Source organism: Morone saxatilis, unplaced genomic scaffold (genome assembly GCF_004916995.1).
Source record: "Morone saxatilis isolate NCDOM2014 unplaced genomic scaffold, NCSU_SB_2.0 Contig17, whole genome shotgun sequence".
NCBI lineage: Eukaryota > Metazoa > Chordata > Actinopteri > Moronidae > Morone > Morone saxatilis.
In genome coordinates this window covers 17720210-17734032 of record NW_023339729.1, presented here as the reverse complement: position 1 = coordinate 17734032, position 13823 = coordinate 17720210, and the positions used below count along the sequence as shown (strand labels likewise).

The window sequence follows — 13823 nt, the reverse complement described above, 5'->3', positions numbered from 1 at the left end:
CCTCCCGTCCCCCCCCCCCGCAGCCGTCAGAGTTTTCCGTCCTGTGTCGGGATAACATCGTAAACTAGGACCACCTGACGGTAAGACCGGACTAAATGGAAGCAGCGGAGGAAACTCTCACTTACCGAGATGTCACCGGACTTCACAGGAAGCTGCTCCCAGAGGACAAGGATAAGGACAACAGGGACAGTAAGGGCCACGCCACCGAGACAAAAACCGACGAGTCCAACTATGTGGATCTGGACATGAAACCAGAAGGCGCAAAAACAGTGAAAGTGACTTTCACTGGCGAGGGAAACCAGCTGTCTGTGGTGAAATGCGACAGCTCAAAGCAAGGGGAGCATGGCAAGGAGTGTAAAATCACTTCACAGGACTTTGTTGAAGAGCGGTTAGAGGACAAGCGGGCCACCGTCCCCGGGCCTGTTTCGGGTGAGCGTCCTTTGGAAACTTTGACCAAGCTTCCCAACACCGACCAGGACTCGGAGAATGAGAAGCAGCGCCAGGTCGAGCTCGACCCGAGTGACTGCAGCGAACATGTGCGCAGTGAGAGTGATGAGCTCCAGTACACGGACATCTATCTCAACAGTAAGACGGAGTCTGATGATGGTGCCAGCGCGGTGCTGTCCGACCACTGCTCTGACACCGTGGAGGACGAGTCTCACTATATCACGACGCACGAAATCCAGCTAACCGAGCTCGACCACGATGTAGATTACGACCTGGGGCGAGGGACCTGTTGGGATTTTGAAGACAACAACCTGGTCTATTCCTTTGTGGATTACGCGTCCTTTGAAAGCGACGAAACGCAGGAGGGGACTTTGATACCTGGGGGCAAGAGCCAGGCGAAAGTTCAGTCTGATCTCGGCGGAGGAGCAGTTGTCACCACCGAGCAGGAGGATAGTGATCTTTGTGACTCGGACAAATGCGCCAGCTCAGATGAAAGCGTGTGCAAAAACCAAAGCGGAGACGCTAAAGCGGCGAAAATTCACTTATCGATAAAAACATCCTCCAGAGCGGTGAACGAGCCTCACAACATCTTTGACAACGGCACCTGTGGGTACACAAGACACTTTGGAGACAGGAGCCACTTCTCTTTAGTGAGCTCTGGCACCAGAGCGGGGTCCTTGTGCGATAGAGCCCAATATTTCATCCCTGCTCCGGGCCGTCAGCACCTTGCAACCAAACTAAGACGGAAAGATATAAATGAGTATTCCAGCGGAGCGTCCAGCTCCATCAGTGAGCTGGACGACGCTGATAAAGAGGTGCGTAATTTGACCGCCAAGTCTTTTCGGAGCTTGGCTTGTCCATACTTTGATGCCATTAACCTTAGCACCTCCAGTGAATCATCTATGTCGGAATATGGGCTGAATAAATGGTCAGCTTATGTGGACTGGAATTATGGAAACATGTCTCAGGGAAGAGAGCGGAGCGTAATTGCGCACAAGACTTCTAGCGCAACTCTGGAAATGAATAAGAATGTGGACAGTAGGAGGCATGGTAAGTCTATCACCGACATTAAAGCTCCACAAACCAAAACGTATGCACTGAATAAGAGAACAACTTCTCAACAGTCTTCCTCTTCTAGCAAAAAGATCGAACTGAAAGATCCTGTTCAGCCAAAGCAGCGTGGAGTCACGCTGAATTTCCGCTGTAATGTTGAAGCGCCTGAAGGCGCCAAACGCCCAAAATGCTCCAAGAAAGCACGACCCAATGAGGTAACTGGGACTGTGTTGGCCAGGTCAGGGTGTGAGATGCAATATAATCACACAGATAGTACGGGGGGCACACACAAGAGAGCAGTTTTTGCATCAAGTCTATTGAAAAATGTGATTTCCAAAAAGATGCAATTCGAAAATGAGCGTAAAATGGAGAGGGGGCAATACCCACCACATTCCCCTTGTTATCAAGACAGGATGAAAGAAAGGAGTCAAGGAAGAGGCTTACAAAGACAGACATCAGAATCAGGCTCAGGATTCACTGTTAATTCTAGTGATGATCAACGCCCAGAGGGCAGCAGAACCAGTTCCTGTGAGCCCACAGAGGAGCAGAAAATCCACAAAGCAGCAGATGATTCAGAAAGGTCACAACATGAGATTTCAAAAGCACCACTCAGCCACAGTCAAAGTAGTGCATTTAATTCATTGAAAGAAGGTGAGTTCAAACCTGTAAAGGAGGCAGAACCCACCTCTGTAAGTGAAACACAGACCACAGCAAAAGACGGATTAGATACAAGCAGCATGCTGACAAAACTGCTTTTTGTTCCGAGCTACCAGCTACTTTCGAAAGAAGACTTGCCAAGCCGTCCACCTAACACAGACGCACCTGCTGGACCACAGAAATGTGAAAAAGAGTTCAAAACAGGCAATAATGGAAACATAGTAGGGAAAGAAGAAAACGAAAAGGGGGCAAAACCCCCTGAGATAAAAATATGTCTGAGAAGTGTGAAGGAAAATAAAGGCTGCACACTGAATATTGCCAACTTGTTAACCCCTAAAATAAGTTACAACACTGTTAACACATTCAGGGCAGTGGGTGATGCCAAATGCCACGTTTTGTCTGCTTCAGATAAAATCCCAAACTTCACGGTTAGAGACATAAGAGACACCAAATGCAAGTTTCAAACACCAATATATCATGTCAGAGATGTCCGTAAATTGGTCAAAAGTTCATATCGCTTTGTTTCTTTGGATAATAGCGACAGTAAATGTTCGACAGCAGCGGAAAAACTTGAGGATAAGGCAGCAAAGGAGCCAGTTAAGCATTTATTACCATCGCCTATTGTGATTAAATGTCACTCTGTAAAAACAAATGTTAAACAACAGACAGCTGAGGTGTCACAGAAACAGGCAGAGGCTGGCATCCAATCTGAAACACCTCAAAGTGAAAATACACCATCACATTGCACAGTTAGCAGGGTGCCACCTGTTGGAGCCAAGCAGCCACACCCTGACCAATCAGAGATTCAGCCAAATAATGAAACCAAACTGACAAAACAGAGGCAGGAAAAGTTTGCAGGTGAGACAGCTGAAAGGAGAAATGAGCCTACAATACCAAAACAGGCTGCATTAGAGAAGCTCAAAGCCGCCGTCAAAACAATGGAGCAGCTTTATGTTTTTGATAGAAATGAATGGAAGCGTAAAACCCAAGCTCCACAACCAATCACAGGTAGCCACGTGTTGTCACTTATTGCCAGGGAGGAGCAGGGAGCAGAGGAGCTGGAGACAACAAACGCTGACAGGATTCCTCAGTCTTTAACAAATACCACAGACGCAGGCAAACCACAGGAAGATAAAGGAGCTCTGAATATTATACATGTTCCATATAACGATGACACGTTTAAAACACAATCACAGCAAAGTAAAACATTTAGTAACAAAAGTGTTCTTCATTTTGGCAATAAGGCACGTGTCAGCATTAGTTCAGTCAGTAACTCTATTCCACAAAGCTCTGCGCTGCAAACATCATCGACTATGAAAAGCTCCAACACACCGGCGGCTCCACTGTCTGTGAAAATAGAGCCCCCGAAACACGGCCAGGTGGAGCAGGGAAAGGTCAAAATCATTCCCACTAATCCCACTGTCGCACAGGCCTCCTCAGACTCTGAGAACTATTTAACCATACCGGGTCTGGGGTACACGAATGATATCAAACTGCTGAATCGAGAGCCTGTTTCGAGGGAGGTGGGTGCAAACGTTAGCCAAATCAAAACACCTGAGCAGAAAAGGTCTCCGTTAATCATGGAGTACCCAGCTTCAAGCATCTACCATCACGCTGGTGCAACAACGGGGCCTCAAGCACAACAGCAGGTTTTGTGTTTCTCCCCCTCTTTCCCGGCTGTGTCACCTACACCTTCTCCTGGAGAGACAGTCCCACAAACCCAGCGCAAGATGCTTTTGGATCCCACAACAGGACATTATTACCTGGTGGACACTCCTATACAGGCCACTACAAAGAGACTGTTTGACCCCGAGACAGGCCAATATGTGGATGTACCCATGCCCCATTCTCCAGTGGCACCTGTCACCCCTGTCACCCCTGTCACACCTGTGCCTCTCTCTTTGTCCCCACTGGCACTGAGCCCAGGAGCGTACGCCCCCACCTACATGATCTACCCGGGCTTCATCCCCTCGCCCACTCTGCAAGCCCAGACGGTGTTGCCACAGTCACTGTGTCACTCTGAGGAAGCAGGTGGAGAAAAGGTAAAAAACGGCAGAAGCCCTAGGCCAGAAACTAATGCAACAGGCGGTGAGAGTGCGTACTACAGTGCAACAGGTGAGGCCCCTCCAGGGCCACTACAGCTACCTGTGAGCTTGGGACATGTGACCGCCAGAGGAGGTGCAGCGAGCTCTGACAGGAAGCCAGTTATCAGCATCACAACGCAACAAGGTCCAAGAATCATCGCCCCGCCCTCCTTTGATGGAACAACAATGAGCTTTGTAGTGGAGCATCGGTGACCAAGGAAACATCTCATCATACATGTAAGTTAGCACCTATTACAGAGTGGCAGTTTGTGTGTGGATGGTGGACACAGCGCCATCCTTCTCCAATTCCCCTCCAGCTTGATTAGAAACACCAGATGACGTGTTGTCCCCTTCTCTGCTACTACTCTTCTTCTTTGTGTCCATGTAAGTATGCTTTAATTTGACCAAAACAGTATACTTTTTAAAAGTGTTGCACACAAGCTTACTGAAGGCTTGACTGAATCCATTAAAACAGATAAATTAACTGCCATTGTAATGTTTACAGTTAAAAAGTCACATTCATATTAGCACATGTATTGTGGCTCAATTAAAATGTATTTGTTACAATATTTCTTAATATATTTCTCAATTAGAAATATATTTCCTTGTACAGAAAACCAACCATAACTCAAAAAGTAGCCTAATTTTAAGACATCATTGACTGCATATAACCCTGACAATGTAACCTAAAAGATCACCCTGATTGTTTCGTTATTCATACAAATTCAGTTTTCAAGCAGAAAGGAACTTCTTCCTGTCTATGTCTTAGCAGCATGTGGATGTCTCTGAGCTACTCTTTAATGATTGCCTTTCCAAATGTAGTTCAATAATATATAAAGTGAATAATAGCTCCAAGTCACATGATGTTTTTAGATAAGTCAGAAAAATTGAGACTGAAAGTTAATTTTTGACCTTGGACAAAACGATCTTAACACGAGATTAATTTGCTAGTATGGTAAATGAACCTTGAGCTAAGATTTTTTTGTCAAACTAAAATATTAGGATTAAAGGGATTAAAGGATTAAATGCTATTTTAAGGAACTGAAAAAATGCCCTTTGTCCAATGCTAAAAAAAAACTAAAATGAAAAATGCATTGTCATGAAGCTTAAACAAGGCTGCTTGTTTGAGACACAGTTTTCACAGGACCATGCTCATATCAAACATATATACATGTGCACAAACTGTATATATACAAATAACTACTCAGTTGTAGCAATGAGCATATAATTGAAATTTGTTTTACTTTCCACTCCTGTTAATTAATGCTCCATGCCCTAAAGTGAGATTTATATTGATATTTTGAGGTTGTTGTTGCTGAACCATGTGGTCTAACTGTACAACAGTATAACATTCACACAGTCATGTCTATCTGCAGAAAGCTCATGTATTACATGAGTTTTTATATCATTTTTGTGTTGTAAATGTTGTTAAAGCAGCAGTCACACACAGCAGTGGCATGTCAGTGTTAATAGACATGCAGAAGCTTCATGACAGGCAACCTGACTCCACTGATCTGTAGCAGGGCTTGCTGGGAGACTGGATTTTCAGCCGCGGTCCGGAGCGAGTTCCCTTTTCTCTGCATTACACATCGTCGGGCTATTTTAATAGTGTGAGACGAGTTTGTTTACATGGTTTATTCTCAGGGTTGGAAAGTGTCACAGGAAACTATTCCAAACCCCTTACATTAAGTTATTCTTAATCTGTGTTATAAATGCTTTAATTACTCAGATAACATTACAGTCCAATAATGTGTTCGTTCCTTGTTCGAGACATTTCATTAAACTTTCTAACCAGCTGAATGAGCTTGAATAATCCTTCTTGCATTATTATACTAATGATCAGTCCACAGTTGAAGTACAAAATAATTACTACCAGATAGAAATTTATTTAATAAATAAAATAAAATAAACATAATAACTTTTAAAAAGAAACTTTTTAGGCTGTCCGTTCAGATAAATGTATTCACATGAAGTTATCTGATTGCTAATGGAACAGAAAAAGCTAAATATGTAGCTTAAAAGTTCACTTCATACAGATAATAAAAATCTAAATTTCCCGAAAACCTTGCTGAGGGTTTTAGACACTACTTTCCAAACACAACAGTTTCTTTTTCCACAAAGTTTACAGTTTTGGAGTAATAGAGTGCACGCTGTAAAATAGTACTTGTTGATATCATTAAAGTTTTCAACTTATTTATATCAAAGCAAATCAAGATCTGTTTTTTAGGGACTGGGAAATAGTTAATGGATAGAAAAGTTGGTGTTAAGTTATATGTGATTTTTATGACCTGTGAGCACCACAAATCAAATGCAACTCAATTCTGCTTGTACTGAGTTAAGTGTTAGAGTCAGAGTTCTCATAACCTTGGTAAATATAACCATAGTTTTCTGCTTGTACTGTGGTGACTTTGGTACGTCTCAGACTTGTCAGGCATACCCCTATGTTGTCAGTACAGTCAATACTGTACTTTTTTAGGGTTCATCCATCAGCTCAGACTCAACCTTTAACTGCACTGTGTAAACCTCAGCTGTGATTTGGGCTTAAAGCTTGCTTATTAACTTGCACAATTACTGTTAGCATGCCATATGTCACATTTACCATGCTTTCCTCAGTATTCCAGTCTAATGGAGTCACTTGTTTTATCACATTTATCATACACAACGAAAGTACACTCATTTCATTATAATGGTGTAGCCTGCCGAACATATTACTTCAGAAACTCAAGTGTAACCTTGTTGCATAGGCTCTTTTTTAGCTGTAAATCCTGCTCATTCACACACAACACATTTAATATTCCACCATAATGTTCCTGTAAATTTCCACTTTCAGGTTAAATTCATTTGTGCTTTTCTGAAAGGCACAGGTGTGACTAATAACATTAATTATGACTTTGTTATTTATGTGCCCAGTAGAGACCAACATGTGTAATGCAGTACTGAAACACCAATGTGAAATTCAACCATTATTAATGTTAATAATTAAACCTGTGCTTTTCCGACTGAGACATGAGTTGTTATTGAAATGTGCACCATAATCAAATATGCGTACCTTTATATATACAATAAAACAATATGAAAACATTTGAAAGAATGAGAAGGAAAATAGTGTGTGAACAAAATTAAGTAGTCTGTTCCTACCTGTCTGAAGCATTACCAACCCTCACCATGTTTGGTTCTGGCAGTACTAGTTTACAGAGGCAGAAGAAGTCTTCAGCTCTTTTACTTCAGTAAAGACAGTACCACAAAGTACAATACTCTGCTACATGCAAAACTTAACATCTTAAGAGGAATTACATGAGCATTAGCATCAAAATATACTTATAATACCAAAAGTAAAAGTATTTATTAAAGCAGAATGGCTCGTTTAAAAATAGTTTAGTGATGCAATGTGTCTGTAATGTTGCAGCTGGTAAAGGTGGGGGTGACTTCATCTATTTTATCTACTGCTGGGTAGTTGATTTATATTTTGTAATAACAAACTGAATCTGCAAAGTAACTTAAGTTCACCTAGTGAAGTAAAAAATACAGTGTTTCCCTCCAAAACGTAGTAAAGTAGAAGTATATAGTATCAGGACTTGGAAATAGGCCCAAGTAAAGTACAAGTACCTTACAATTGTACAGTACTTAAGTAAATGTATTGAGTAAATGGCCTAACCATAATCCTAACACAAAGATACAGAAAATACAGTATATAAAGCAAAACAACACAAATACAATACTCTCGAACAGACAAAAGATTAAGACAACACACATCCTGTGTTTATATATTTTTCAAGCATATGAATAATTAAAATTGCACTTTTCAGCAAATTCAAAGCAGTGTAAAGATTTAATAGGAATAATGCGCTGAGTTCTCCTGGTTGCTAATTTGCAATAATCCATCCAGCTGGAGGTGAAGGAATAAATGCTAAAGCAGGCAGACCATAAATACATATGAAATACCAAAATACAGACATAAAGAGTAACTCCTTGTCTCTCTACTCTTGAAAACCTGAAAATTAATTCTCAGTTTCTCATGCACTCATATATACACACTTACAACTAGTCACAGTCCATTCTCAGCTAATGTGTCAGAGAAATAATACAACTGCATGAGCATGAGGGATACATGTCAGCTGGGTGCGTGGCAGGCAGGGGCCTAGCATGGGGTTGAGTAGTGGTGTGAAGAGGAACACAGGGTGTGTGTGTAACTGGTGGTGGGGGCGGTGGGGGTGTTTGCGGCGCGAGGGACGCGGGGGCATGGCTGGGATAGTGATGCAGGAGGAAAAGGTCAGGCAATGTAAAGTATTTGTTGTGCTGATGCAGGGAGAGGACAGCTGCTCGGAGAGATCAGATGCTGCTGCAGCTCCAGCTTGGAAGCGAGTCTGCGGGGCTGAGATGGGGTCAACTTTTTATAGCCCCCTCCCCCTCTGCTTTTTCCTAAACAGGGAGAAAGAGGTGGAGAGCACTGCCGATCTCCAGCACTTTACGTAAACAAATGGAGTAGCGTTCCCCCGGCAGTGATTTGGCTGAATCTGGTCAGCTGGATCAGAACCAGGAACTGAACCAGCTGACAAAAGCTTTTGATAACGTCTATCACAAATCATAAACAGAAATCCAATTATGTTTCCGCTTCTAAATTCTCACCTTGTTTTCACTTCATCCTTCTGAGTTTAATACCCATTTTATGTCTTCTCTGTCACCCCTAGACATCTTCACCGAAGAATCTGCCTTCATTCACCGAAAGTGCAGTTTTCCACCCTGCATGTGATCTTCTTCCAGGACAACATCCACCAACAACAATTTCTATCCCCACTATGTTGTGTTGTTTATCCTCGCAGCAGATGATACTGTAATCCTTATGCATTGCAGCACTTTGTAAGGTAAACATATTCAGCCACGTCCTCTGGCTGATGCTCTGCCATATTACTATATTAATCTGCTTTGTAATACTTTCCATTCAGCTGCTGTCTAGAACTCTTGAAATGCTGTTTGGGTCCTGAAACATGTCTATTCAAAAGGAAACAAGGCAAGTCTTCTGTTACAGCTACAGTTACACTATAGGCCAAGCTACTATTTTATTATTATGAATTTAATGCTACCATGTCTTTAAAATGAGACTATGCAACTTTTGAAAAGCAAAAAAACAAATCTTCCTTTTACAAATGAAATGTTGAACTTATTAGCAATTCAATACATTTAGGGAGTGTGCTGCTACAACGTTTCTTGGTTTGTTATGACCGTGTTAGCTAATGTTAACAATCCTGATGGATATTACTGTGTAACTGACATTACTGAGTCCGTTGGTTCTTTAGCTGTTACACACACGTTTCAGTGGTTATTATCACAAAGACAAAGCAAGTAAATCCACCATACCTCTCCAGGAGACATGTTCCCTGCTTGTGGTCCCATGACAATAGTTTTGAGTATGGATGATACGCTGGATACGTTACAAGTCAACCTTGGTTCTGCGGGAGTATGGGGTATAACCAATGTGTGAGTGAGAGCTGTGAGCTCCACATTCTCAATAGAAAATCAGATGTGTTCTCACTAGATTTGTTCCTTGTCATCAATTCAGTTTGTGTTTTTCATGGGCAGTTTTTCTAGATGTGGAGAGTATCTGTCATGGTGGCGATGTGATTGTATCTGCTTTTTGCCAATGATGTGGCTCTGCTGGCCTTATCAGAATGCTTATCTGACTGTTGTGGTTAAGAGATGCTGAGCTTGAAGGCGATGCTCTCAATTTACCGGACACAAGCGGCAAAATAGAGCTTCCTTTACGGGGCGGCCGTGCGCACGCATAGAGAGGGTGACAAGCTTAGGCATCCGGAGAGACCTCAGAGTAGAACCTCTGCTTTTTTGTGTTTGGATGAGTGAATGAAGGTCCCTTTAGCAACTATTTTGGATGTCTGCTGTATGCCTACCTGTGGAGGTATACCAGACACATCCAAGTGGGAGGAGATCATGGGCCACATCTTACATATCTCATGTGGCCAGGGAATGCCTCAGGATCCTCCAGGAAAAGATGGATGTAAACAATTAACAGAACACTCTCTCAATTTAATGTGACCTGTAATTGCTGCTTGTGACAACAGTGGCCACTGTTAAGTTACGTAGTGTTGCTTTAATTCACAAAATAAGATAATTACTTACAGTCAATACAACCCATATTGTGTATTTTACACAGTTTTCTGAGGACAGGGACCATTTGTCTGCACCAAATTAGAAAAAAAGATTCACAGATTAAGGGGTCATTTTGAATCACCCCTTTTTTTTCAGGAAATTTAAAAAATAAGGAACTACATTTATTGTTTTTCAAAATAATATACTTTAAAGCTGTCCCAAGTAAACAACAAATATCTGACGTTGCTTTGTGTCATATTACTACTCTCCAACACTGATTTTCCACATTCACAATAACATTTCCATGTGTTTTAGTCAGTCAGCGGCTCAAGTTCTACTTGCAGTATGTGTAACCTCTGTGTCATGACTCACAAAATGCTGTTAGTACCTGCACAACTGATAATGCTGTAAATAAGTGGTGTATGTTTATATTCTAAAAGCACGCTCCTTGCATGTATAATGAGAAGAAAAAAAGGAACACAATGTGTGTGTTGCTCAGATGAAGTGGAGCTGGGACTCTGGTTTAACGGTGTACTTAGGTCAGTATTTCCTAAGTAGTGTTGGGCCTAATGAGTCAAAGCCAGCTGAGGCATTTAGGGGATAACTTCCTCTATTGGCGTTCGTTTATTTTACACTTTTGTGTAATGAGATGGGAGTTGGTGCGTGTCCATGTTTGTGGCTGTGAGTTATGTATGGCATTTCAGCATTCTGTGAGCGTACAACTAGGAGTCATGTTACTTCACTGTAGACAAGAGCATACAGACTGTACATGTGTTGGGTGTGTCTTTCCACACAGCAATGTCAGTTTCTCTTGTTTAAACTCCTTGACCTCTTTAGTTTAAATGTGTATGAATTGAGGTTTCCATTAAACTGACACATGACATCCACATATTTTATAATTGCTTTCTGTACTGTAAAGTTCTGAGGTTATTATTATTTTTCTGTCCAGTTTCCTTTTGAATATGCAGTGGGCCATCATAGGTCATTGTGCTATACTTGACTCAGTTATACCAGCATCCCATGTAGAATTAATGCAAACTGTAGATTGCTATTTTAAATCTAAACACATATTAAAGGTATTTGGAGCTGCTGGTCAGTCTATGTACCTGAATTCTGTAAAATACATGTTATTATGCCTCTGTGACAACAGACTTTATATAAATTGCCCTATGAGTTGATTTCATTGTAAGTGATATGAATTCATGCAGTGATTTGGAAGACTTGTTGTTGACTGTGCAGTAGATTGGACATGGTTTGCTCTTCAGAGCAACTTGATGTTAGAACATTTAATGCATTTTGAGGTGAAATATTACTTAAATTTGTACATTTAATTCATAACATGTTGTAATTCTTGATGATAGTATTATAATTATAATTCTAAATGAATGTGCCCCTGAGCCAGTGCAAGTTTAATAGTTATTTATTTAGAAATTAAAAAAAGTACCCAAAGTAAAAGAATTAACCGAGGAAACTTTTGAACTACAAGTCCAAATTGAGAGATATAATATACTACCCCTTGCCAGAGAGTTTTTAAAAGTATATGTTTGAAAGAAGTTGTCCAAAGGTGGTATATGATAAAACACATATTTCACTAATTATAGATTCATTAATTCCCGTACATATCATTTTGAAACCCTGTGAAAACCTAAATAAGAAATATATTTTAATTTGTAAACTCCAGTAAACCAGCTATTGTAATGTTGTCATAAACATAAAACTCGTAAAAAACCTCCCACATGGATTTTATTAGTTTCTTGTATGACCTTTATCTGTGAATAATTAATGTACTTAATGCACTTGGATTGTCACTATTTCCTCACCAGCACTGACAGCAATGAATGGCTGTAAACATTGGTGATAGCAAGAGCACTATATGGACTTGTTCATTTTAAAATGAAGCATTATGAATTGTTTCTGGTGAGTTTTGCCCAAAGATGCACTGTAACATAGATAATGTAATTTGTTTTAAAACATTCTTCCAGATGTCCTTCAACAAACCTGCAGACTTTGAGGTTAAATATGGGAAACTGACTGTATCAAAGCTTGCTTTTGTTTAAAGAAAGAGGGTTAGCTGAACGTGAGATGGTCTGAGATAAGTGTATTTATGAATGTTTAAAGAAAAAGGACACATATTTGAATGAAGTGCCTTTATGGCAGTACTGTCACATAGTGGGATTGTATATATTTTATGCGTGATATCACCTGTGTTGCGTGGCTGCCCCAGAAAAAGACAGAGGTCAGGATGACAGCGGAGTGATACCTTGAAAGGAGAAGTGAGTGCTGTGTTTGCACTTACAAGCTTGAAAGTAATCAATATGATGAATGAGTGTCATGTAGACTGACAAGCCTACATATGTTTGCAATAAATTCAAAATGCAAGCTACTGAACATGTTTGTGTCCATGAATTTAAATCACTTTAAGGTTTAGTTATGATTGAGTGCGGCCTGTATTTAATGTGACCACTTAAAAACCCACATTAACTCTTTATTAGAGAAATTAAAAAGGAAATATGTAATCAAATCACTTGTCAAGATGCAGTGATGTATCTTTGTACAAGTTGAGAACAGTACAAAGAGGTATACCTTCTAATGAGGTTTGCTTTGTAAGTTTATAATTTGCAACTATAATGTTTGTATTCATGAAAAAAAAGTATTAATACTTCAAAAATCAATTATAAACCATTTATACAACTTTGTTGTTAAAAATACCCTTTAGCTCTTCAAGTAGACTGTTTGAACAGCCAAAGGTATGTATCGTACCAAAAAATAGTAAATAGATCTATTACATTTACCAAAAACACTTTATGTTCCTTGGTAAAGCTAAAAGTTTGTCTGCAGTGACCTATAAAACGTACTTAAAATAACGAGCAACCTTGTGTCCAATCATTCAAGTATCACCACTAAAACGTACAACAAAATAAATGACAAGGGTCAAAAGGAATCAAACAGATTTATGCCAACAGAAGTACACATTTGGCATCTGCCAGCATGCAAGGTTAGCTTTCTGGTGACACTGAAACATCACCCGGGCCGAGGCTTAAGTTTAACCTGACAGTTTGCTGCAGTGTTTACTCGGTTGCTGTGGATGCAGCGAGACTGGCAGACACTGGTTTTGCCCCCAGCTGCTCTCAGTGGTTTCTAAAGAATCTACATTAAGGCCCAGTTGTTGTATTTAGATGCCAGTAGGGGCTCTGATGTCACAGCTGTGACACAAAAAAAGTCAAGATTTATTGCTTCACCTGGATCAACAAGTGTGTGATACATTTAGGCCACTAAGGTACATTTTGTCTCCTCGGACATGCCACAAACTGTAAGTACAAATTAACTAAACAAAATCGTTCAGCTAACAAAAATGTGTGCTAATATGGACAACCAACAAAGTATGGAGTAGAAAAAAAAAATTATTTTACCAAACCTGCTGTAATCTATACAGGTTCAAAAATAAGACTTTGCCATCTGGCCAGTCTAATTGCGAGATAT

General features: G+C 40.6%; 1 protein-coding gene across 1 annotated transcript; it reads left to right on the top strand.

Annotated features, from left to right (window-relative positions):
• Positions 1-13: 13 nt before the first annotated feature.
• LOC118326774 (uncharacterized protein C4orf54-like) lies at positions 14-12731 on the top strand. Its single transcript, XM_035659862.1, has 2 exons — positions 14-4478; positions 8930-12731. Exon 1 carries the CDS (start codon positions 96-98, stop codon positions 4452-4454), a length of 4359 nt encoding a protein of 1452 aa, XP_035515755.1. The 5' UTR covers positions 14-95; the 3' UTR covers positions 4455-4478; positions 8930-12731.
• The last annotated feature ends 1092 nt before the right edge of the window (positions 12732-13823 follow it).